Source organism: Triturus cristatus, chromosome 2_1 (assembly GCF_964204655.1).
Source record: "Triturus cristatus chromosome 2_1, aTriCri1.1, whole genome shotgun sequence".
NCBI classification, from domain to species: domain Eukaryota; kingdom Metazoa; phylum Chordata; class Amphibia; order Caudata; family Salamandridae; genus Triturus; species Triturus cristatus.
Genome location: NC_140581.1, coordinates 1,096,250,535 through 1,096,273,037, shown reverse-complemented (window position 1 = coordinate 1,096,273,037; position 22,503 = coordinate 1,096,250,535). Strand labels below are relative to the sequence as shown.

The following is a 22,503-nucleotide window of genomic DNA, read 5'->3' as shown; positions in this document are numbered from 1 at the left end:
GGTAGGCGTGGCCTGTTTACCTCGCCGTCAATGGCGGCACAATTGTTAGTATGCCGGTTCCTACGTTGCAGCGAAGGGTCGCTGTTCGGCGCTTCTATCGCCTGTTTTTCGTGATGGCAGGGGGTAAGTGCAATTTTAAAATGCAAATAATGCACAATGTGAAAAATACGAGGATACAATTTAAAACAAGATGTCTCCCGGCTTCCGCCTCAGGAGAATTACAAGGTCTGATTTGGTGGCGCTGAAGGCAGCGTATTTATACTGTGGAGGGCGGGTGGGCGTGGCCTCGGGGTAGGCGTGGCCTGTTTACCTCGCCGTCAATGGCGGCACAATTGTTAGTATGCCGGTTCCTACGTTGCAGCGAAGGGTCGCTGTTCGGCGCTTCAATCGCCTGTTTTTCGTGATGGCAGGGGGTAAGTGCAGTTTTAAAATGCAAATAATGCACAATGTGAAAAATACGAGGATACAATTTAAAACAAGATGTCTCCCGGCTTCCGCCTCAGGAGAATTACAAGGTCTGATTTGGTGGCGCTGAAGGCAGCGTATTTATACTGTGGAGGGCGGGTGGGCGTGGCCTCGGGGTAGGCGTGGCCTGTTTACCTCGCCGTCAATGGCGGCACAATTGTTAGTATGCCGGTTCCTACGTTGCAGCGAAGGGTCGCTGTTCGGCGCTTCTATCGCCTGTTTTTCGTGATGGCAGGGGGTAAGTGCAATTTTAAAATGCAAATAATGCACAATGTGAAAAATACGAGGATACAATTTAAAACAAGATGTCTCCCGGCTTCCGCCTCAGGAGAATTACAAGGTCTGATTTGGTGGCGCTGAAGGCAGCGTATTTATACTGTGGAGGGCGGGTGGGCGTGGCCTCGGGGTAGGCGTGGCCTGTTTACCTCGCCGTCAATGGCGGCACAATTGTTAGTATGCCGGTTCCTACGTTGCAGCGAAGGGTCGCTGTTCGGCGCTTCTATCGCCTGTTTTTCGTGATGGCAGGGGGTAAGTGCAGTTTTAAAATGCAAATAATGCACAATGTGAAAAATACGAGGATACAATTTAAAACAAGATGTCTCCCGGCTTCCGCCTCAGGAGAATTACAAGGTCTGATTTGGTGGCGCTGAAGGCAGCGTATTTATACTGTGGAGGGCGGGTGGGCGTGGCCTCGGGGTAGGCGTGGCCTGTTTACCTCGCCGTCAATGGCGGCACAATTGTTAGTATGCCGGTTCCTACGTTGCAGCGAAGGGTCGCTGTTCGGCGCTTCTATCGCCTGTTTTTCGTGATGGCAGGGGGTAAGTGCAATTTTAAAATGCAAATAATGCACAATGTGAAAAATACGAGGATACAATTTAAAACAAGATGTCTCCCGGCTTCCGCCTCAGGAGAATTACAAGGTCTGATTTGGTGGCGCTGAAGGCAGCGTATTTATACTGTGGAGGGCGGGTGGGCGTGGCCTCAGGGTAGGCGTGGCCTGTTTACCTCGCCGTCAATGGCGGCACAATTGTTAGTATGCCGGTTCCTACGTTGCAGCGAAGGGTCGCTGTTCGGCGCTTCTATCGCCTGTTTTTCGTGATGGCAGGGGGTAAGTGCAATTTTAAAATGCAAATAATGCACAATGTGAAAAATACGAGGATACAATTTAAAACAAGATGTCTCCCGGCTTCCGCCTCAGGAGAATTACAAGGTCTGATTTGGTGGCGCTGAAGGCAGCGTATTTATACTGTGGAGGGCGGGTGGGCGTGGCCTCGGGGTAGGCGTGGCCTGTTTACCTCGCCGTCAATGGCGGCACAATTGTTAGTATGCCGGTTCCTACGTTGCAGCGAAGGGTCGCTGTTCGGCGCTTCTATCGCCTGTTTTTCGTGATGGCAGGGGGTAAGTGCAGTTTTAAAATGCAAATGCAAATAATGCACAATGTGAAAAATACGAGGATACAATTTAAAACAAGATGTCTCCCGGTGGTAGGCCCCAGGGGATGGGGTCCCTGGGGCCAAAAATGTCCCAGGGAGGGGGTTGCATGCCTCACTCCCCCACAAAATGTGCTGGGCCCCAGAGGAGGCGGGTTCTGGGAAAAAAATTGGTGCAGGAAGGAGTGGCTGCTGGTCGCCTCCCGGGTTGGTTGCCTTTGGAGGTAGGCGTGCAGGCTCTGAGCGCCAACCCACCACCGCGCAGCCTGTGGAGTTAGCTGCATGCGGGCGGTTAGCCGCAGTCCCTGGCCTGCAGCCAACCCCTTGCCTCACACAGCCAAAGGTAATATGCGGCAGCACTTGGATTAACATATTGTAATTAAATATTACTTGTCCTTAAAAACACATAGAAATTCACAGAAAAAAGCCAAGGGTTACACTTTATAGTTTGGAAATAGCATTTAAAATCTTAGAAATTCACACAAAAAAAACCAAAGGTTACAGGTACGTTGCAGTTAGGAAATAGAATTTAAAAACCTAGAAATACACTTTAAAAACAAAGTTTACAGGGACGTTATAGTTAGGTTGTGATTTTACATACACAAACCCATAGAAATTCAGCAGTTCTAGTTATCTCAATTTACTATTAACTCGTGCCGTAAGGTAACTACATCTCGCACCCTCGCCATGCACTACTGATTACCCCACTTCACTCATGTAATCTTCTGCTTTAGAAATAGCAAAAGACTCTGTCCTTTTCTAGCTCAACGTGGATAGCACTGTGCTATTCTAATACTTAAATACCACCTTAACTATAACTGGCGTCTTCCCCATGCACTGCATATACCCTTTTAGATGACATTAAATATAGCATGGTAAATTATAGCATTCATAACAAGACTCTTTATCTGAAACTACATCCTTATGAGAGCAGTGTGCATGATTGGGGGACAACCTAACTGTGTGATAGGTTTTCTATTTAACAATTTGTAAAGAGGTAATTTTAGGGTTTATGGGTGGGCAGTGGTAAAGAGAGGTAAGGTTAATTTAGGGATTTTGAGTGGGTAGTGGTAAAGAGGTGAGGGTCATTTGGGGGTTTAGTGGTGGGCAGGGGTAAAGAAGTGAGGGTAATTTGGGAGTTTAGTGGTGGGCAGGGGCAAAGGGGGGGGGTAAGGGCTAGGATTCAGGGTTTGGTCGTGGTAAACAGAGGTAAGGGTAATTTTAGGGTTTAGCGATGGGTAGTTGTAAAGGGAGGTAAGGATAATTTTAGGATTCAGGGATGGGTGGAGGTAAAGACAGATCAGGGACATTTTATTGGTTTAGGTGTGAATAGTGGTAAAGGGAATTTAGGAGTAAATTAAAAACAAAGTGGGTTTGGGGGAGTGCATTTCATGTTCAATGGGTGCATTCCTTCAGGCATATGGCTTAAAATGTCCCCTGTCCGGCTTGCAGTGGCAAGAAGGATTTATAGTGGTCGATCAGTCAGAAAATGTATTTGCCAGTCACACCACTCCTTTGAATTTATAGAAATTCTGCAGGCCTGTAACCTTGAGAGCCAGTGATTTAGTTCTGACTTCCTCATGGTGTGTTTGTTTTTCATGTAGTGGGAAGCAATTGAATTGTTCTCTGGATCTAAGCATGGATATACCATGCTCCCAGGTGGGATTTCAGTATACTCTTAGAAATCCTTGTTTTTACTCGGGCAGTATTTGTTTGATGTGTCTTACTATTATCATAATTTATATTTTATTGCAAGTATTACTGCCTCTTTCTAACCATCCTCTGACAGGTTGGTAGGGGTAGGGCAGTCGGGCACATATCTACTTAGTAGCACTTTGTCAATTGTTAAATTCATTACCAGCTCTGACTTTAGCAAATAACAATTCACAATGACCACCCTTTAAAAGTTATTTTAAAAAAGCAAATATACAAGTACCAGAATGCTGTGTGTTGCAGATCACAAAGCCCGGACTCGTTAGAGATGTGACTCAACATGTGACAACTTGGTAGCACAGCAGTCTCCTATCAAGATCGTCTCTGAAGGGCAAGCAAAGTTAGGGGCCGATTACGATGTTGTTCGGAAACTCTTCCCACGGATTTGTTTCCGAATGACTCTGGTTCTGCGAGTCCGAACGACCGATTACGATGCTTCCCAGCATTGTTAGGTCAGACTCGCATTGACTTCAATGGGAGCCTGTGTTCCGAACGAGACCACTGGCTCCTATTGAAAAAAGGGGTGGTTGGGGAAAACCTTGCACCCTGTGGTGGGTACCCCATGGTGCCTGCCACACTGTGCATGGTGGAACAGGGACCCCCATGGACCCCAACCTGAGACCTCGGGGTGAAGATTGGGCTGCTATGGGCCCCCAAAGTCAGGGTTCGACAGCTGTTTTGTGTCGGGCAGACCGAATCGGAACAGCTGTCTGAATCGGTCAGCGTAATCGCTCTCTCGGAAACCGTGTCCATAGAGCTATAAGAATTGTCTCCGAAAGACTCTGGATGTCCGAATGCCTTTCAGAACAGATTCAACAGCCCGAACGGTTCCCATGCATCGTAATTGGTCGGTTGGAAATGTGTATGATTCGGTCGGAAAGATAGGTTCCCAATCAGATTCTGAGATTCCTAATCCCATTCGGAGCCTTTACGAACGACATCGTAATCGACCCCTTAGAGTGAGTCTTTTACATAGTAGCATTACCATTGGTGGGCAGGCAGGATTGGGAAACAATTGGTCACATGCCAAAATAACTTGTAAAAGGGTAGTAGGGTAAGTAAGGATCAGTAGTAAATACATATTTGCTTCTGAAAGGCTTGTTGAATTGGTTTAGAGCCAGTCACATGACAGTGAAAGATTAGTAGAAATAGCACAGTCAGCCATATGCCAGAATCCCTCTGAAAGCCCACCTAGGCTTTCAGAGGAGGAAGAATCCGCCAGATATCAGTTTGCATCGGATGTGGAGTAAGGTCAATCACATCTTTGCATCTTCATATACATACTGCCTCGCATATTGAAAATGAAATAACATAACACATGCACCTAACGGGTGTATGTGTAAAGTGCACATTCATCTAAACAGTTATTTCGGCACCGTTAACAGATAAAGGATGGTTACTAATCAACTCAGTGCTACTCATTTTACTAACCTTGGAAATTAAAAAAAATAAAAGCTGAGTGGGACCACCAGGATTTGAAGTTGTAAACATTGGTTCAAACACAGATCACTGCTGTGAACGCATTATTCCACTGAGCTACCAAGCTGGCTTGATACAATTAGTTTGACACATGAAAAAATCTTTACTTCAGATATACTAAACAAAACCTTAAATGAAACACGGCTGACTGGTGACCTGGTGTCTAGTCATTTATTAAATGACTTGGCTTATAAATCCTGTGAAAATGTGTTCATTTTTGGTCCCTGACTGCGATATTTAACAACGTTCATGTTGCTTTCCCATATTTCCAAAATTATTGCATGCAGGGATTCTGAAGCAAATGCAATGTGGTGCATAAATGTTCCCCTCTATACCTTCTTTTGTGTTAGTAGCCCTACAGGTGCTCTTAGCCATACCCTCCAGCACCAGACAGTCTGAGGACGCACCATCGAAGAAGTAGAGGGCAGAACCACTATGGACAACATCTCCACCCCTCCCCCCCCGCACTCATCCCATGATTTTGTCTTGCAATGTGGTCAACATAGTTGGTACTACAAATAGTTCTTAGGAGTTTTCTCCTGTTCCACCTCACCTTGCACAGACCACAGTCAATAAAGATACAGGTCGGTAGTAGGACGAAGACGTCACAGAAGTCCCCCTGACGCCCGTGGCAATTTACTGCCCCTATTAGATGCAAATGATCTTGCCCGTCCGTCTCTCTCACTCTGTTCCCCTTCACATGCCTGTACATTTTAATATTAGCCTACGTACCAACATTAAACTCTACACAAAGTGAATTTATGTATGCAACATGAACTACATTATTTCAGGTAGGAGGGTCCCCTGGATTGGTCAGTCTACAAAGCTGTTGGATGGAGACTGTAATGTTATAAATTGTAGCCACCCTATTTATGTACGAAATCTGCTAGTCTTCAAACCACCTGTCAAAGTCCATCATAGTTGCATTACTGTTCTACCGCTTGGCTTCCTTCATAGACCACCAGAGCCATTGCCACACATGGTTTCTAAGATCCCTCCTTCTATTACCTATCCTATGGCCTTTAACATCACTAATTATATTTCATCAAGTTTTGATATTAATCTACAGAAAAGATTATCTGCCCTGGAGAATGACTGTAGTGGACTGACTCGACCCACTTTTGATTTCGACATGTCCTACTCCAGCTTCGGTTTGCCTATCAATATTAGTAGCTCCAACGGTGGTCTGTTGCAGTAAGCTCCAGCCTTTGTCACATCATTAACAAACATTGCGGGAATACATTTAAGTTAAAACCAACCTGAGTGGCTAGCATTGATTTAATAATTTTGATATAATTCTTTTACAGGAAAGATGGGCTATTGCTCCCTAGATGACCTTGTCTGCTCTTACAATTTGGCCGTTCCATCAAATTCTGCAAAACGTTGTTCTCACTTGCCCTGAACTTAAATATTGTACCGATTGATTTTAATAGTAAAACAGTTTAGCCCGTGATTGTGAGAATTTCAAATGAATTTTAATGTTACATAATACGTTTTTATGATAACGTTTTTGCGATTTAAAAAAATTCTGTTTCCTACGTTTATTTTTGTGAAAAATCTGCTTTCAAGTAATAACTCTACCAACTTGTTATGTTGTGGTGATTATAACACCAAAGTTTGTGTTCATTTGATTTGATGCTTGCAAATTACTCATACGTTCGGTTGTCTAGTGTACGTGCAGATCCCAGGGACAAAATACTAGGTAATTTTATGCTGAATCATGATGTAAATAATGCACACAAAATGGATTCCATCACAACCACCATTTTAACCAATCTATTTCGGATGAGGGTTGTACCTGAAAAATGTTTCACTTTTTTATATTGGGCGGCTTAATAAATTAATTAATTGATTGATTGATCAGTCAGCACCATTTTTCCAAGTAGGAAGAAAAGAGGTTGCAAATTAGGAAGTAAGTAAGGTGTACGACTTCGGTCTTTGACGAGTGCAGTATAATGTTGGCCCATTAGTGACATATGGTATCAGGATGTGTTTGGTTTGAGTTTTGTGACTAACTTGCACATGCATCAACAAAGACTTTTGCGATTCCTTAATTGCGATTTTTAAGAAATCGCAATTAAGGAATTGCAAAAGCCTATGCATGTAGGACTTGCTATAAAAATAGCAATTCCTACAAATTCCTTAATTGCGACTCGCAAATTGCGAGTCGCAATTAAGGAATGCCGTCCCATTTATTCCTATGGGCCTCCAGGCCCATAGGAATGAATTGGAGATTGCATGAGCAATTTGCGAGTACCAGTAGGTACTCACAAATTGCTCATGCAATTTCAAGGGTGACAAAATGACACCCTAATGCACCCCTGAAATTGATCTGTGCACATATGTTGCACACACACATGCTCTAAGGGCATGTGTGTGCGCAACATGAAACTTTGAAAAATGCACAAAAGTGCATTTTTCAAAGTTTTTGCAAATTACCATGAAGTTCAACTTCATGGTAATTTGCTCCCCCTATTAGCGAAATCGCTAATTTTTTAACTTTAATGCATTGCATTTAAGGAATCTCAATTTGGCATTCCTTAAATGCAATCGCAATTTAAGGAATCGCAATTTAGAGAATCCTTAAATTGCGATTTTTGCATTTGGGATGATGCATCCCAAATGCAAAAATACCGTTCGCAAAGGGGCAGATTTCTGAGAATCTGCCCGTTTGCGACCGGTTTTTACTTTGATGCATGTGCCTATAAATTAACTTTTGATAAAGGTGAAGTAGGTCTTTCAGTTAAAGCATGTGGTGGTACTCAATCTCCTCTTTAATTGTGTTTTTATATTTCCCATTTTTTTTTAAATAAATAAATCACTAGTCCATTACCTCAATACCTATGGTACTCTGCTGACTGCATTGGATAATAATGTGTATGAAATATATATATCCTGTCAGACCTAAACACGTTATTTTCTCTCCCTAGGATCGGACCGAAAGAGGACTTTTTCCATTGTACAAAATGCAACTTATGCCTAGCTCTTTCACTCCAGGGGAAACATAAGGTATTCAATAGTTACTCCCTTTTTGCAATTTGTAATTTTCCTATTGGCTATATTTTCGTGTTTCACATCGGATTGTCTCCTTTACAGAAAGTAAAGCTGCCTTGAATAGGCAGAAACTGTGTTAATCAAGAGCAGGAACAACACTGATTAATTTGTTCCTTCAGTCTAGCAGGGATGTGGGTATTTGCAGTTCCAAACTCCGATATTTGAGCTGTGATGTAATATCCGTGGATTTGTTAAGTAATCCATTGAGACTGACTTATGTAGACTTTCCAATCTGAGCCTCTTGTCTAAAGTGCTCTACAGTTACGCAAAACTGGTCTTCGCTATGGAAAAATATTAAGAAGCCTTAACTATGCGTAGCATTCAGCACAGTAGAAAACATCCTGTTGCTACCATTGCTCACAATAGGAACTCGCTTTCTAATGAATAAATACATTTAAATGTGTTTCAGTCTAAATGTGAAACCCCTAGGGCTGTACATTGAGGATAGTTTTGTTTGGTAGCTCAGTGGTGCGCACCCATCATTTCACTCTGCTGCATCTGTGGTCCCTGGACTGTCTTGATTTCCCTGATATGTGGTGCCCTTTCCATGTAGCAGGGGGAAGTAGATTTAAACTATTCTTTGACCTTCATTTAGATGCGTGTGAAAGTGAAAGAAATGTGTTATATCCATATATGTTTGTCTATGATTTCTGCAGATTTTGAGCAATGCCGTGATTAAGCATTATTGGTTGCATTTGTGGGCAATAAATGCTGTTAATTATCCACCCTTGACATTATGGGCCAGAACCTCAGGCAAAGGCTCCTAGAGAAAGGGTGAGTAATTGACACACAACCGCATGTTGTACGCCAGGATCTTTTGAGACACTTACCATGCATTGTGCCATGGAAGTGATCAATCCGTCATTGTGTGCCAGCTGCTGTAACATAAAATATATATTATGATTATACTTTTTGGAGTGGTTACACTCGTTACGTGGTACCTTTGTTTCAGGGTTGACAGTCCTACTAAGTGAGAAATCTCCTGCATAAATGACAAGACTCTGGAATTTAATATAGCCTTGTAGCCCGCCGTAGAGTGCTATACGGCTATGAAAGGCCAGCTCCATCGTTAACAAGGGAGCGGGACTTTAATAGCCGTATAGCTCAGCTAGAAGGGCTATAAGGCTATTAGAACATTCTGCCACTAGAGTGCAGAATGTTCCAACAAATAAAACAAAGGCCTCTCGGAGTTCGAGGGGTTACATTCCCTCGGACTCTGAGAGGCCTTTGAAAAAAACATTGGAATCTTGCTTTGCGGGCCTTTACCGGCTCGTAAAAGCATGGAGCACTCCATTGTCTACAATGGAGCACCCAACATTTCAATGTTCTAATAACAAGTAGGTCTGCTAATACAGAGTTAGTGAAATTCATAATTTGTTGGTAAACAAGCTGTTCACTGTTTAAGCTTCAATAATTTCAGTTTCAGGAGGTGTTTTGATTCTCATGTTAATTAAGCAATTTTTTAAACTTCTTTACAAATTACATCATACTAGCAGAATAGACTAATTTGCACACACCGTGTCCTAACTGAGCCATCCAGTAGTATATATACAGACCTCTCTTTCAAAATAAAAGGACAGGTTTTTAGCCTGTTAATTGGAAGTGGTTCTGTTAAAATGATTAAATAACACATTCCCAGAACACTTTCCCCAAGTATTAAATTGGTCATAAGTGCTATCTTGCTGGTATTCCTTGATGTATATTTGCAAAGCTGAGACTTCTAGGTCTGTTTATTGTTCCACAACATTACTGACTACTCTGATGGCAAAACAGATAATTAAGCTGGGCGACTCAACCTCAGGATGTCATTAGGAGATGTATCTACTGCATCTAGTCTCCCTCAAGTTAGACACAACTTGATATCTCATACAAGGTGTCATTCTTTTTCCCCTACCCTTGAAGTGCCTTTGAAAATCTAACAATATCTATGATAAGTGTTCCCAGCTAACAAAGCCACTGAGAGCTGTCTCTGTCTGAAAGTTGGCTTGCCAAGCTGCCTTAACTGTCTGGGTATCTTTGGTACACACTCATGGCCAAATTAAAATCATGCTGTGTGAAGTGGAGTTGAGGCACCTTACTAGCCAGTTATCGAAGTTTAAAAAAAGATGAGACTACACGGGCAGAGCTCTTATTTTACATACAAGAGGAACAATAATATCTCAAAATGTATATAGTAAAAATAATTTCTTAATGAAGAAACGCACACAAAAACAGCAAATGCCGTTGTAAAAGTGGGCATCCAAGATGCACAGAGGATGCAATGTTCAGTCACTGAAGAGGAAGGGGTTCCTGGATTCTGTTAATGAGCCCTCATTGAGTTTTTAAGAGGCAGGCTTTGCCATTTCCCCAACCCTGGTGCGGATGGCTTGGTCAGTGCTTTAGCCTTCACCCTAGTCTGCTTTGTGCTGCTGCCACAGTAAACCTGCAGTTGTCTAGACCCAACATGGATCGTTTGACTGTTGGAATAAAATCAAAGACCCCAAGCGTAGGTCCAAGCCCATTTGAGTTTTCAGAGATGACACGGATACTACGAAGAGTAATGTGCTGGGGCCATAAAAACACATATGCAAGCAGGCATACATGCCCACATGTCTGACCTCTTATCCGGCCTCACCACTAAGGCCAGTGTTAAACAAATCATGAGTCTGTTCTGCTTATGTCTTGGTTTGGGGGGAGACCTGAAGCAAGAATGGCATCACATATCAAGTACTTGTGTAGAAAATGCTGTAACAGGAGGTTATTTGTTGCAGATAAAATGTTTCTTCTTTAGCCATAGTGTAGGCTTTCAAAGCGTAGTTTCAGATTATGTAATTAAGTGTCTGTGGAAAAGGTTAATTGAAGTGTAAAACTAGTTCTCTTTTTAAAAAAAAAAAGAAAAAATCAGCTGTATAGCTAATTTTGATTAGTTATCTGCATACATGTTTTGCGTTTTTGCTAGTACGTTGAATACAGTGTTTATCATTGCCAATTTTAGTAATTTGCATTTAAATTTTGTTTTCTTCTCGTCATGAAGTGCATTGAAAATGTCTCAAGACAGAACTGCCCAATATGTATGGAGGTACGTCAGAATTGCTAGTTAAATTGATTGATGACAATTGAGTGATAATGATGCTAGAAAAAAATATTTTTACAAGGAGTTGGTACAGGTGTGGAGGGGCAATCTGCCAAATGAACTTCTAATAATGAGGCTGGAATAAATTATTTTTACGAGGGGTTAGCGCAGTTGTGCATGGGAATTGTGTCAATTTAACTGCACATGGTGAGTATTTGCCCAAATTTTAAGGCGTAATTTACGTTTCATGTGTTTAGCTTATTATATAATTGGTATGATTTTTAATATATGCATTATTGCTTTATACATTTGTCTAATCGTGTATTTGTCCGGATATCATAGAAATAAACAAGGTTTTGGGAAAAGATTCCTATTTGGATTGCCAATAGCTAAATGTATCCGGTTTCCTATTTTAAAACAGGACATTCACACGTCAAGAGTGGGAGCACATGTTCTTCCATGCGGGCACCTTCTCCATAGGTAAGGATCTTTTTGAAGAATACTACTTGAAAGTATTGCAGGAAGTATATATTTTGAAATTGTTATACGTGTCCTAATGCTCTCTCAATTTTCTTCTAGAACGTGCTATGAAGAGATGTTAAAAGGGTGAGTGTTCCGGCTGCCATCTACTTGGCTGTTTCTTGTGTTAACCAGCACACTCTTATTACTCGGTCAGACGAACATCTAAATCTACCATTTTATGTCTAGGGTTACGTGGTATGAAAAGACCAAGTTAAAAGTACTTTGCAGTTAGGCTCTCACAGTGACTGAAGGGAATGATTTGATTAAAAGGGCGGCTTAACATGGTTATCTCAATCGTTTATGCTCCATAAACAACACTTCTGTGACTAACAGAATAAAGCAAACCAGTTATTGGCACAAGAATTAAAAGCTAAGTCTAAAGGGAGCAGATCAAGTTTAAGGTGTTAACTGTAGTGATGGGACATTGCTGAGCAAATAATCCCTCAATGCTGATGATTTTCTGGAATATTGTCAGAATCATTAGACCTGGGTTGATTACAAGACCAGAGGAATTCTCCTGCAACTGTCGGGGTGGAACAGTGTATTACTCTAGACATGGAGATCGAATATGAGGGAGTCCATTTAAACACAGAACTACTGAAACATAATAACATATCTGGACCATACAGTCTATATGAACAAAGGTGCTCATCCTACAGGACCATAGCTCCTCCACCTTTAATTGTGATGCTAAATACAAAATCTTAGTAAAGCCGCTTGGAGGGGCTAATGCTAGAACTATTTTGCCAAAACGTATTAGTATTTGTCCTGGGTAGGTTGACGTAATAACAGCGAGAGGTTCTCACATTAAAGAGAAGACCAACAGGTTAAATATCTGAACTCTCCATTTATCCCTAAATCCTGAGGAGGCTGCTGACAGGGTCAGGTGGCCTTTTGAGAAGAAAGCTATAGAGAATTTCAGCCTGAGAGCGCGTGCTTCTTTGAAGCGGTCCTTCTTAGCTCAACACTACAAGACTAGTACAGCAATGGTGGTAATTAACATAAACAACTGGGTATTGGGCACTAATCACGGCTATTTGCTCTCAGTCATGCTTTTTTGTTGTGGCCTTCGACTCAGTTGCAAGTGCAATTAGTGCAATTAGTGCTAACAGTAACATAACATGAAGGCGCCCTTTTAGAGAAACACGACATAAGATCTCAGTATACGCAAGCAATGTAACGGTCTTTATGACAAAATCTGTGGTTGGCATGCCAAAACCTGTAGCATCCGTTCAAGCAGTGCCTTTGAAGAAATGGCAGCACTAAAACATAGCGGATATCAACAGATATATCTACTACCAATGCCAGAATTGAATACATCTCTTGGCCTGTTGGTGTGGTAGCAATCCACCTGAATGATACTCCAGAAGCTTAATACTTTCCTCCCCAAGATTAGCAGTAAGATTCCTTCTGAATGAAGTAGCTGGAGTAGCAAAGATAGTGAAAGGAACAAAGCATATATTTTCCAGAGTATCCCCCCCCTACTATACAGCAACATAAATTGGTGCAGACACTTGGCGACAAGGACTAAGCAATAGTCCCTCTGAAGGTGTTCTCTCATGGCCCAAAAAATATGGCACAGAACCGCTATTATTTTTAGATTCCTAGCTCGTTGTTGAACACTTAGGACACAATGTGATACTGGAATTCTGTGAAGAGATCCTAGCATTCAGTAAAAACGTACTGAGGTTTACCATCTCGGAGACTCCAAGCTTTGTAGTCTTGGGATTGAGATCTGATTTGTTAGGAGCTGTGTGAAGAGCAGAAGGGACACTTGTCTTCCAGCTATTGCAGACAACCCAGATGATTATACGAAGCAATGGCGGCTCGTCATCCGAGATGTTTGAGTATTATTTGGGGTGGGTGAGTGTCCACCTCAAGGAATAATTGCAACCCTTGTCAGAGTGAAGAAACAAAATCACTAAATTAATCTGAGCTCAACCCCCTGAAAGATACAGTACAGAGAGACAGGCTTAACTTAATCAATTTGTAAAATATTTATTCAGTACCAAAACAGTTATTATGCAAAACAAAAACCTCACAAACCAAATTAGTACAATGGTGTAAAATGTTATGAAGGACATCAAAATAGGGGGAACTTGTAATATGAATTTTTAAAGTTTGATGTTTCAAGTAGGGATAGCGCAAAGAAGCACAAAGCATCAATGATATCCAATGGTCGCGTAAGACTAGGACCTAGGTGCAATTTGAGGCTGACCGTAATTGAGCGCAGGCCGGATGCACCAGTGAGGTTTATCCTGGTCAAAGATTTTACGTTCTGATGCAGCCCTTTAAGTCCCATTCCATTGAAGAAGTACACGTCTAAAGGTCCTGAGGACATCAGAAGAGGCACAAGACATCAGAAGATTCACAAGGTGTCAAACAGAGGCCAACAAGTGGGGTCCGGTCCAGGTCCAGTTATCAGAATAAGAGATCATTTTTCTATTTTGAACATGCACATATAGGACAGAGTGGTATCCTGTAAGCATTCTATTGTTCATTTCCGGGAGTGGCGTAGTAATGGCAACCTATATGTGATTGCCCTAAATACAAGATTAATCGCATATTGTGATACTTGCTCTCATTTGAGAGCAAGTCAATTGCATATACATGGACACGTCATACTACCCACTTCACCATGATGCAACTGCTTTATAGCCCTTTTTCCAGGATTTTGTAGATTAGTTTTTGATGATTGGTCATACCACTAGCGCAAAATGCCCTGATATACTCATTGGTTATTTCCATGTGACAAAACACGAGTTGGTTGGCTAGACACTGATATTAGAAAAATAAGAAATTGTCTTTAAAGAAGAACCGTTTTTACAAGAATTTCAAGATTTTCAGGTGATCTCTTCTGGAGTGCTTGCAATTGGTATTGAATATCTTTTTTTTTTTTTTCTATTTTTGCCAGCGAATAGCTTCTTCAAAATCATTGTCAAAGATAATAGGTCTTAATTGGAAGCCAAAAGGCAAGACCTATTTGCTACTGCTTGCCTTATTTATGAGGATGATTGCATTTTTATTCTCTCCCTTAGACTCAGTTCCTAATTCGCGTCTCTATGTTTACTTTTGCTAAGTGTATGTGTTTTTAGCCATTTTCTTTGTAGGGAATTTTCTTCCTTCCTTGTTTTATTACAGTAATGGGTTCTCCATATATGCTGCAGAAATCTAGTTTTGAAGACCCTTTCACTAATGTATCTCATCCATGTAGGCTGTGCCTGATGTGTGTGGATTGGAATCTAGTCTGTGGGCCTCTCTGTCAGTCGCAGATCTGTGAGCTCAACACCATACCGTGGAAGGTGCTGTTCTATGAGGCATTTTCAATTAATTTCAGCATTTTCTGTTTACCTGCCAAAAAAGAAGGCACCCTTTAATTACACCAGCTGCCACATTAGTCTGTTATGGGATGAAAACTAGGGGTGTGCAAAATTTGCGACATGATACCGGGTTTTGTGCTAAAAAATATATTGCAAAACAAAAGCACAGCAAAAAGCTGCTTGTGTTCTTTTGTTCCTGGGTGTTTGTGATAATTTTTTTACCATGAATGGCGTGTTTGCAGTAAATATTTACCACGCATGACGCGTAATTGTGCAATGTAGCATAATGTCTGGAATTTCACGCAACACAAAAGTCCTAAAGTTACAACGGCATCATTTAAATTTGTCCTAGGACTAACTGAAACCTGGAGTAACCCCCAAAGTGCCTTATGGGCATAACATTCAGGCAAACTTTAAGGTGCAGATTGTACCTAACGTCAAGATGATCTATACATGGTTGTGGCCCAACAGTGCAATAGTTGTTGTGTGCCCTCATAGAACTGTTGACCTTTAAGGTCTTAGCTTTGCAGTACATACATGTCTGTCCCTTACTCTTCCTCTACAAGACTATAGTTGTACTGAAGGTACCAAAAAATTTATCAGTACATCTGCTGTGACATGCACATGTAAACTGCTTCAAGAAGTCTGAATATGCTAGAGAGAGTAACCTCTGTTATATTTAATATTATATTAGGAGTACATCTAACTGGTTTATTAACCAGGATTCTAATACCACATATATCACAAAACTGGATTCCTCTATTCGACATAGGAGAAGACTGGGTGAGGACTTATCGTCAATCCAGGGAATTCCTATGATCACAGTGTTTAGCGGACTCAGATATTCTGTTGTGTCTGATCTTCAGGTGGGCCTAATTCTGTCTTCTACGCAATGAGCCAGGGGTTGCCGGTGAGGGGCACCAGAACTTATTTTTGGGGACCGGCACTTATTTCTCGCATCAGCTGTTTACCGAGCACAAGTCGAGCGCTATATAAGAACACACATACATACAAGAGGGAAAAACGCACAGATTGGAAAGATGAAGAAAGAGAAAGACGGAAAAATTGTCACACAGAGAAGAAGCAGCAAGAGCGAGAAAAAGGAACAGAGTGTCTGTAATGGATTAAAGACTACCAGCCGTGGTATTTGGCACGCTGATGTGTAATCGCACCGGCTGCCGACTTCTGATCAGAGGTTCGGGCACTAGGACTCCTTTCACACATTAAGCACTGCTTCTAGGTGTCATTAGAGTAGACTGGTCTGTCAGCACTCCTTCCTAAGATGCAATTGGTGGGTTAGCATCAGGACTGTTGCTGTGTGAGCATTTCACATGTTTTTTGTCTTCCCTCTGTTTGTTCCCTTTAGCACAGGGCCTCTTCTGTCTTGACAAACTGCTTCTTTTTATATATATATATATATGTGCTCACATGTGCAACAATACATCATAGGAAATCAGCTTGCCTGTTAGATTGGGGAAACACAATCTTTGTTGATGCATGCTGTGTTACATAATAAACCATATGACGCAAAAGAAATGCATTAACAACTATAAGATCTAAATATTTATATTATAATCACTTATTAATTGATTCTTAATGTATATGTAATCACTTCCCTGTGTGGTATTTCACCTTGCCTAACTTGTCTGTTCTCATCTTTCCTTGTAGTGGATACAGGTGTCCATTGTGTATGCATTCCGCCCTTGATATGACAAGTTACTGGAAAGAGTTAGATGATGAAGTGGCCCAAACTCCTATGCCACCAGAATATCAGAACATGCTGGTTGAGGCAAGTAGGAATTCAATCCACCTTCATTGATGTATCCAGTTAGCACAAGAGCATTATCAGAACCCATTGTTACTAAAGATGCAAACTCAGCCGCCCTCTTTCTGAGTGCGATGTTAATTATTGTGCCTGGAATTTATGAAATTGGGCTGGTCACTTTCCTTTCAAACTGCAAATGCAACACCTCATGCATAGTATTCCATGTATGCCTCCTGTGATGTTGCTTTGGTACATGCATTTTAATTTGAGTAAAACCTGTTCTACCAGATGATTCCCTGATACAAGTGTGAAATGCTTGTATACTGCTGGCGGATGTATGATGTTACAACGCATACTTTTACAACGCATGCACTTACAACGCAATTTTTACAACGCAACATCCACTACAACGCATTCCATTACATCGCATGACACTACAACACATTTTTAAAAACTACCTTTACAACGCATTCCATTACATCGCATACTACCTTTACAACGCATACCATTACAACGCATAATGTTAAATTGCATTTAAGGTATACTCCAGGGGGTGCAACAGTAGGGTAAGTGTTGGATAGTATAGGGCTAAAAATTACTATTCTTACTCCAGGGGGTGCAACAGTAGGGTAAGTGTTGGATAGTATGGGGTAAAAATAACTATTCTAACTCCAGGGGGTGCAACAGTAGGGTAAGTGTTGGATACTATAGGGGTAAAAATTACTATTCTAACTCCAGGGGGTGCAACAGTAGGGTAAGTGTTGAATAGTATAGGGGTAAAAATTACTATTCTAACTCCAGGGGGTGCAACAGTAGGGTAAGTGTTGGATAGTATAGGGGTAAAAATTACTATTCTAACTCCAGGGGGTGCAACAGTAGGGTAAGTGTTGGATAGTATAGGGGTAAAAATTACTATTCTAACTCCAGGGGGTGCAACAGTAGGGTAAGTGTTGGATAGTGTAGGGGTTAAAAATTACTATTCTAACTCCAGGGGGTGCAACAGTAGGGTAAGTGTTGGATAGTGTAGGGGTTAAAAATTAATATTCTAACTCCAATGGTATGCATTGTAATGGTATGCGTTGTAATGCCTGCGTTGTAGTGACATGCGATGTAGTGTCTGCGTTGTAATGGTATGCGTTGTAATGGTATGCGTTGTAGTGTCATGCGTTGTAGTGTCATGCGTTGTAAAGGATGTTCCGTTGTAATGCCTGCGTTGTAAGTGTAGTGCTATGTAATAGTTGCATTGTAAAGGTTGTTTCCCACTGCTGGCGTTCATCGAAGTCCCCTATCTGCTGGACTGACAAAAGTAGTTGAACTCTAAATTTGACCTTGAATTGGATATGAGTGATTTGCAGCATCATGTAATCTCAGTTCAAACTGTTATTTTTACATGGTACAGTCATTTCTATCGTTAAGTTATTGAAAAAAATAGGTAAGTAATTTACTTGGCCTCGTAGCTTTTTATTCTCTTTCCATCTCTTAGCAACGGGACCACTCTGCTAGACGTCCTGAAACTTGTTCTAGGATTTAATTTTTTTAACTAATGCACAGTGTTAATTGTTCACATGCATCCATGTGCAAGTTATTCTTTCAATTTGGATCCCAATGTTGTTAGTTACATGAATTGGTTTTCTAATTTGCAGGGGCGTGAATCATGTATACTTCTATATCTTTGAACTACTTCAGAACTTTGGCTCGTTACCCCGGGTAACAGAGGCGCTGGAGCACTTTCATTTAACATAAGAATTTTCTTCCAAAAATGTAATCCTGGACATGATTTCCCCTCTCTTTATGAGCAGTGGCATCAAACTGCAACATTTGTGTCTGTTTACCCCAGATTGCATTCTTCTCTCTGCAATAATTATGTTTGACCTCCACTTTTAACCTATTGTTATTAGTTCACACCTCAGGTGATAGGAATTTAGGTTCTTAATGAAAACGTTTCTGATCAACTGTAGGCACAACTGCTCTCCGGCTTCCAACTTTACCTCTAACTTTCAACATTCTATTGTGATTACTGAAGAGTGAAAAGCACCGATAATTTCTCAAAGCATTCAAGTAACCAAATAGTCTCTGATTCTTAGACCTTCAAAAGTTGGCACAGTCCCCAGCCCGTGTTCTTTCTTCCATTTCACAAGATGTATTTTCTCTCTCCGGACTGAAGCCTAGTCCTTCCTCCCTTTCATCCCTGAGACTGGCAGCCTGATTTCTGAGGTTGCAGCCTTTGGGCATTTAAGGTTGCCTCAGGGAACTATTAAGGTTCTTTGTGTGGTTAGACAAAATATCTACTTTGAACCCATACAAGAGTTATCAAATGGTTCTTCAACTGGGACCGTAAAAAATGAAGCAATTCCTTCATATTGGACTGGAAGTACAAAGTATTAAGACTGGTCTGGGGTATTTAATTGATTCAATGTGATTGCTTTTTTTATGTTTATTTAAATCACTTTATTTGAATCTACTGTTGGTTTAATTTCTCTCTTCCTTTTGAAATTGTGACAGGGTACCACATTACTCCTATTCCCTTCTGCTTTCAGTGGTCCTATTATAATTGTGCTTCTATTTTCTATGTCTTCTTGCCTGGGTCTCTGCTTTCTCATTTTCTTTCTCATGATCATGGTGGTGACCATTTTTTCACATTTGCACCCTGCACACAGTGTTAGACTGGCCCTTCAGCAACTTGACGTGTTCCTTGGTAGGTTGCAGGCACAGGGATGATTTCAGAATAACTAGGGCTGTCGCGACCCCATTCTAGTCGAGGTAACTTTCAGTTGTGGGTTGATCCAAAATGTTTGTCAGGACAGATTGTGGTTTCCTTTCAAGCCCTGCTTGCATTCACCCCTGCTCGTCCTATTCCCATAATCTTTACAGCGTATCCTGTTTCTATAATGCTCCAATAATGTTCCTTTTCTCAGTTTAGTATTTCATTCAATAGTTTTCAAATTGTGGTTCAAAACAAATGTTATTCTAACCGAATTATATAATTTAGTCACTGGCCACCATCCCTACTGAGCAGCTCTCTGAAGACCTTCTAATTTCCCTTCATGATTCATTAAGATTCTTGATTCTCCTTGACACATCTGCCGTCCATGATATGGCAGATTAAGGGATTCTTTGAAAACACCTTTGATAGTGTCACAGCTCTTAACTAGACCAACCCTTTGCCAAAGTTATTGAACAATACCAGAGTCATCTCCTTTTCACATGGATCGGTCACCTAGAGCAATGGTTCTCACAATTCCTGGAACACTTCACCGTTGTTTGAAGGAAAGGAGCTTTGTTAAGTGGAGGCAAACAAAGGTCTTGATATAGGCAACAGTGCAAAATGACACCTATCTTTCACTAATGATGAGAAAGTGTGCGGTCCCAGTAAAAAAGCTGCAAATCTGCATTTGATTTTGATGAAATGTTTTCGTTCCTCGTATGTATGGGGCCGTTAAAGGAGTCCACTGCAATCTGGACATGCTGGAAAAACATGATCATATCTCATCAGTCCTCACATGGCAGCAGAGGCTCCAGATTGAGTAAGGGATACAATTCGTATGTGCCATGCATTGAGTAAGGGATACAATTCTTATGTGAGATGCAGTGTTCATATGCATGGACCTGAATGAACACTCCACCCATAATCTTCCATTCAGTGAAGCCTACCCAATCTGTCCATCGAAGTTCAAAAGACAGATACATGGAGAATGATCCCTGAATTTTGTGCGTCTTGCTGCTATAGTAAAACTTAATTCTTGAGGTCCCCTGTCTCTTCAGACAATCCTAGTGTAGGAGGGGAATGAGAACCTGCTACACCGCAAATTCCTTTCCAATGAGTTTTCTACAATTTTCCCCAATTCAGCTAGCTGTATAATAGGGAACTGCTGTTCCGCTCCCAAAGACTGTTTTATGTTGTTTTTAGAGCACTGTACCCACTTTGTTTACTGTCTTTACGTGCTTGATGGTTTCCATTTAGTATTGATTAATTATAGCATTCATGCAACAGTTTGCAGTTCTTTGTTCTAATTGCTTTATTTGAAAAAAAAGGATTTGTTTTTTAAAAATTGTTGTCATCACTAGCTTATGACACACTGATAATGCCATAAGAAACTTTTCATGTATTAGTCTTTTTAATGAGAGTATCTCAGATAAAAAATGTTGTCCTAAACAACTGTATGCTATCTCTTGTTCTTTTATTTGAAGCTATGGCATAATTGACTAGGGTCCACTGATTTCATTTTAGTGCTGAGCCAGTGCAACATCTGAGTACCCACTTAATAAGATTTAAAGTGATGTAGCATCCATCCATTTACATTTTATTAAAGGATGACTGTGCATGCAAATTTGTTTATTTTGTCGTGGACCCCATCGCCCCGCTTGTCTTTTATCCCCTGAAAATTTTTAGAGTTTTCACCCAGTTTGTACAATTAGCTTTAGTGATTGCTGTTTTTTTGTGTGTCTTCTCATATTGTTTTGGTTTGAATTACAGATTCTCTGCAACGACTGTAGTGCACGATCCATGGTGCCCTTCCATATTCTAGGAATGAAGTGTTTAAGTTGTGCATCTTACAACACTGCCCAAGACGGAAAGACAAACGTGCAGAGTCCGCCTCAGTGATGATTTTGCCTGTTGTTGAAAAAGATAGACCTATTTTGTGAAACAGCTGTTTAAAGGACCTCATCCCTTGTGGTGGGGCAAGAGCTCTAAAAATACTGTAAGATAACCAGACACCTGTTCCTAGTTAAATCTTTTTGAAATAGCACTGGTTGTACAAAGTATAATCACTGAATGTTGCTGAATTTTTACTCGTCTACAATGCAGATAAGAAGTAAACGGCTACTACAGATATTATTTCAAGTGTGATCTGATAATTGTTTTTAAAACAGTCATTTTCACCTGGAAATTGATACCGTGTGATTGGTTGCTAAATAGCAGATAACATGAAATTGGAGTTATGGAAGCCACTGGAATTATATGGCAAAAGATGACCAAATTAATATGGTAGGTATGACTGTATTATGCACAAAGGAAAGTCAAATTGTGCAGCAGGGTAAAGCAAATCATAGAGAGCCCTTTATGCAATTAAAGACAACTTATGCATCACATCCTGAGACATGATTAAGTGGTTAAATTGATATTTAACACACTGTAAAGTATGCATACTTAGCAGATCCCTATTAAATATGGATTTTATCTTGCATTTAAGTGCATGTCTGCAGTTTTATTAAACATTTTATTTTTATCTCCCAGAATAAAATATTTTGTTTAAACCATATGCAGTGTTGAACTCTGCAGCAAACAAGACTACATATACACATGTTTTGTTAAGGGAGATGTGCCCGGTTATGTTACATATACAAATGTTTTGTTAAGGGAGATGTGCCCGGTTATATTACATATACATACGTTTTGTTAAGGGAGATGTGCCAGGTCATGCTCTAAAACCTGCCTTCAGTTTGCGGTTCCCTCTGTATTTATCAATTAGGGCCCCTTGAAGAACCTCTTTTCAGTGGTAACTGCCTGTAAACTACTATAGTAAATGTCCTACTTTTCCATACGTGTCTTATTAGGAGGTGTTTAAGAAGAACGCCAAATGTGATGCATCTATTTTTAAGGTCTAATGTCCTGAATCCTAGCGAGCGAGGGCCCTATTAAAACAACTGCTGCTTTTAGAACCGTGCCTATGATGTAAACATGAATTTGTGTGAACAGTGAAA

At 40.8% G+C, this 22,503-nt stretch overlaps 1 protein-coding gene across 1 annotated transcript in view; it reads left to right on the top strand.

Moving 5' to 3' along the window:
* RCHY1 (ring finger and CHY zinc finger domain containing 1) overlaps positions 1–22,059 on the top strand; it is a 78,100-nt gene extending 56,041 nt beyond the window's left edge. Inside the window, exons 4-9 of the mRNA XM_085636488.1 lie at positions 8,018–8,096; positions 11,155–11,199; positions 11,615–11,673; positions 11,773–11,799; positions 16,704–16,824; positions 21,275–22,059. Of these exons, the coding sequence (XP_085492614.1) occupies positions 8,018–8,096; positions 11,155–11,199; positions 11,615–11,673; positions 11,773–11,799; positions 16,704–16,824; positions 21,275–21,403 (460 nt within the window). The 3' untranslated portion in view covers positions 21,404–22,059. The remainder of the gene's footprint in view (positions 1–8,017; positions 8,097–11,154; positions 11,200–11,614; positions 11,674–11,772; positions 11,800–16,703; positions 16,825–21,274) is intronic.
* Positions 22,060–22,503: the final 444 nt, after the last annotated feature.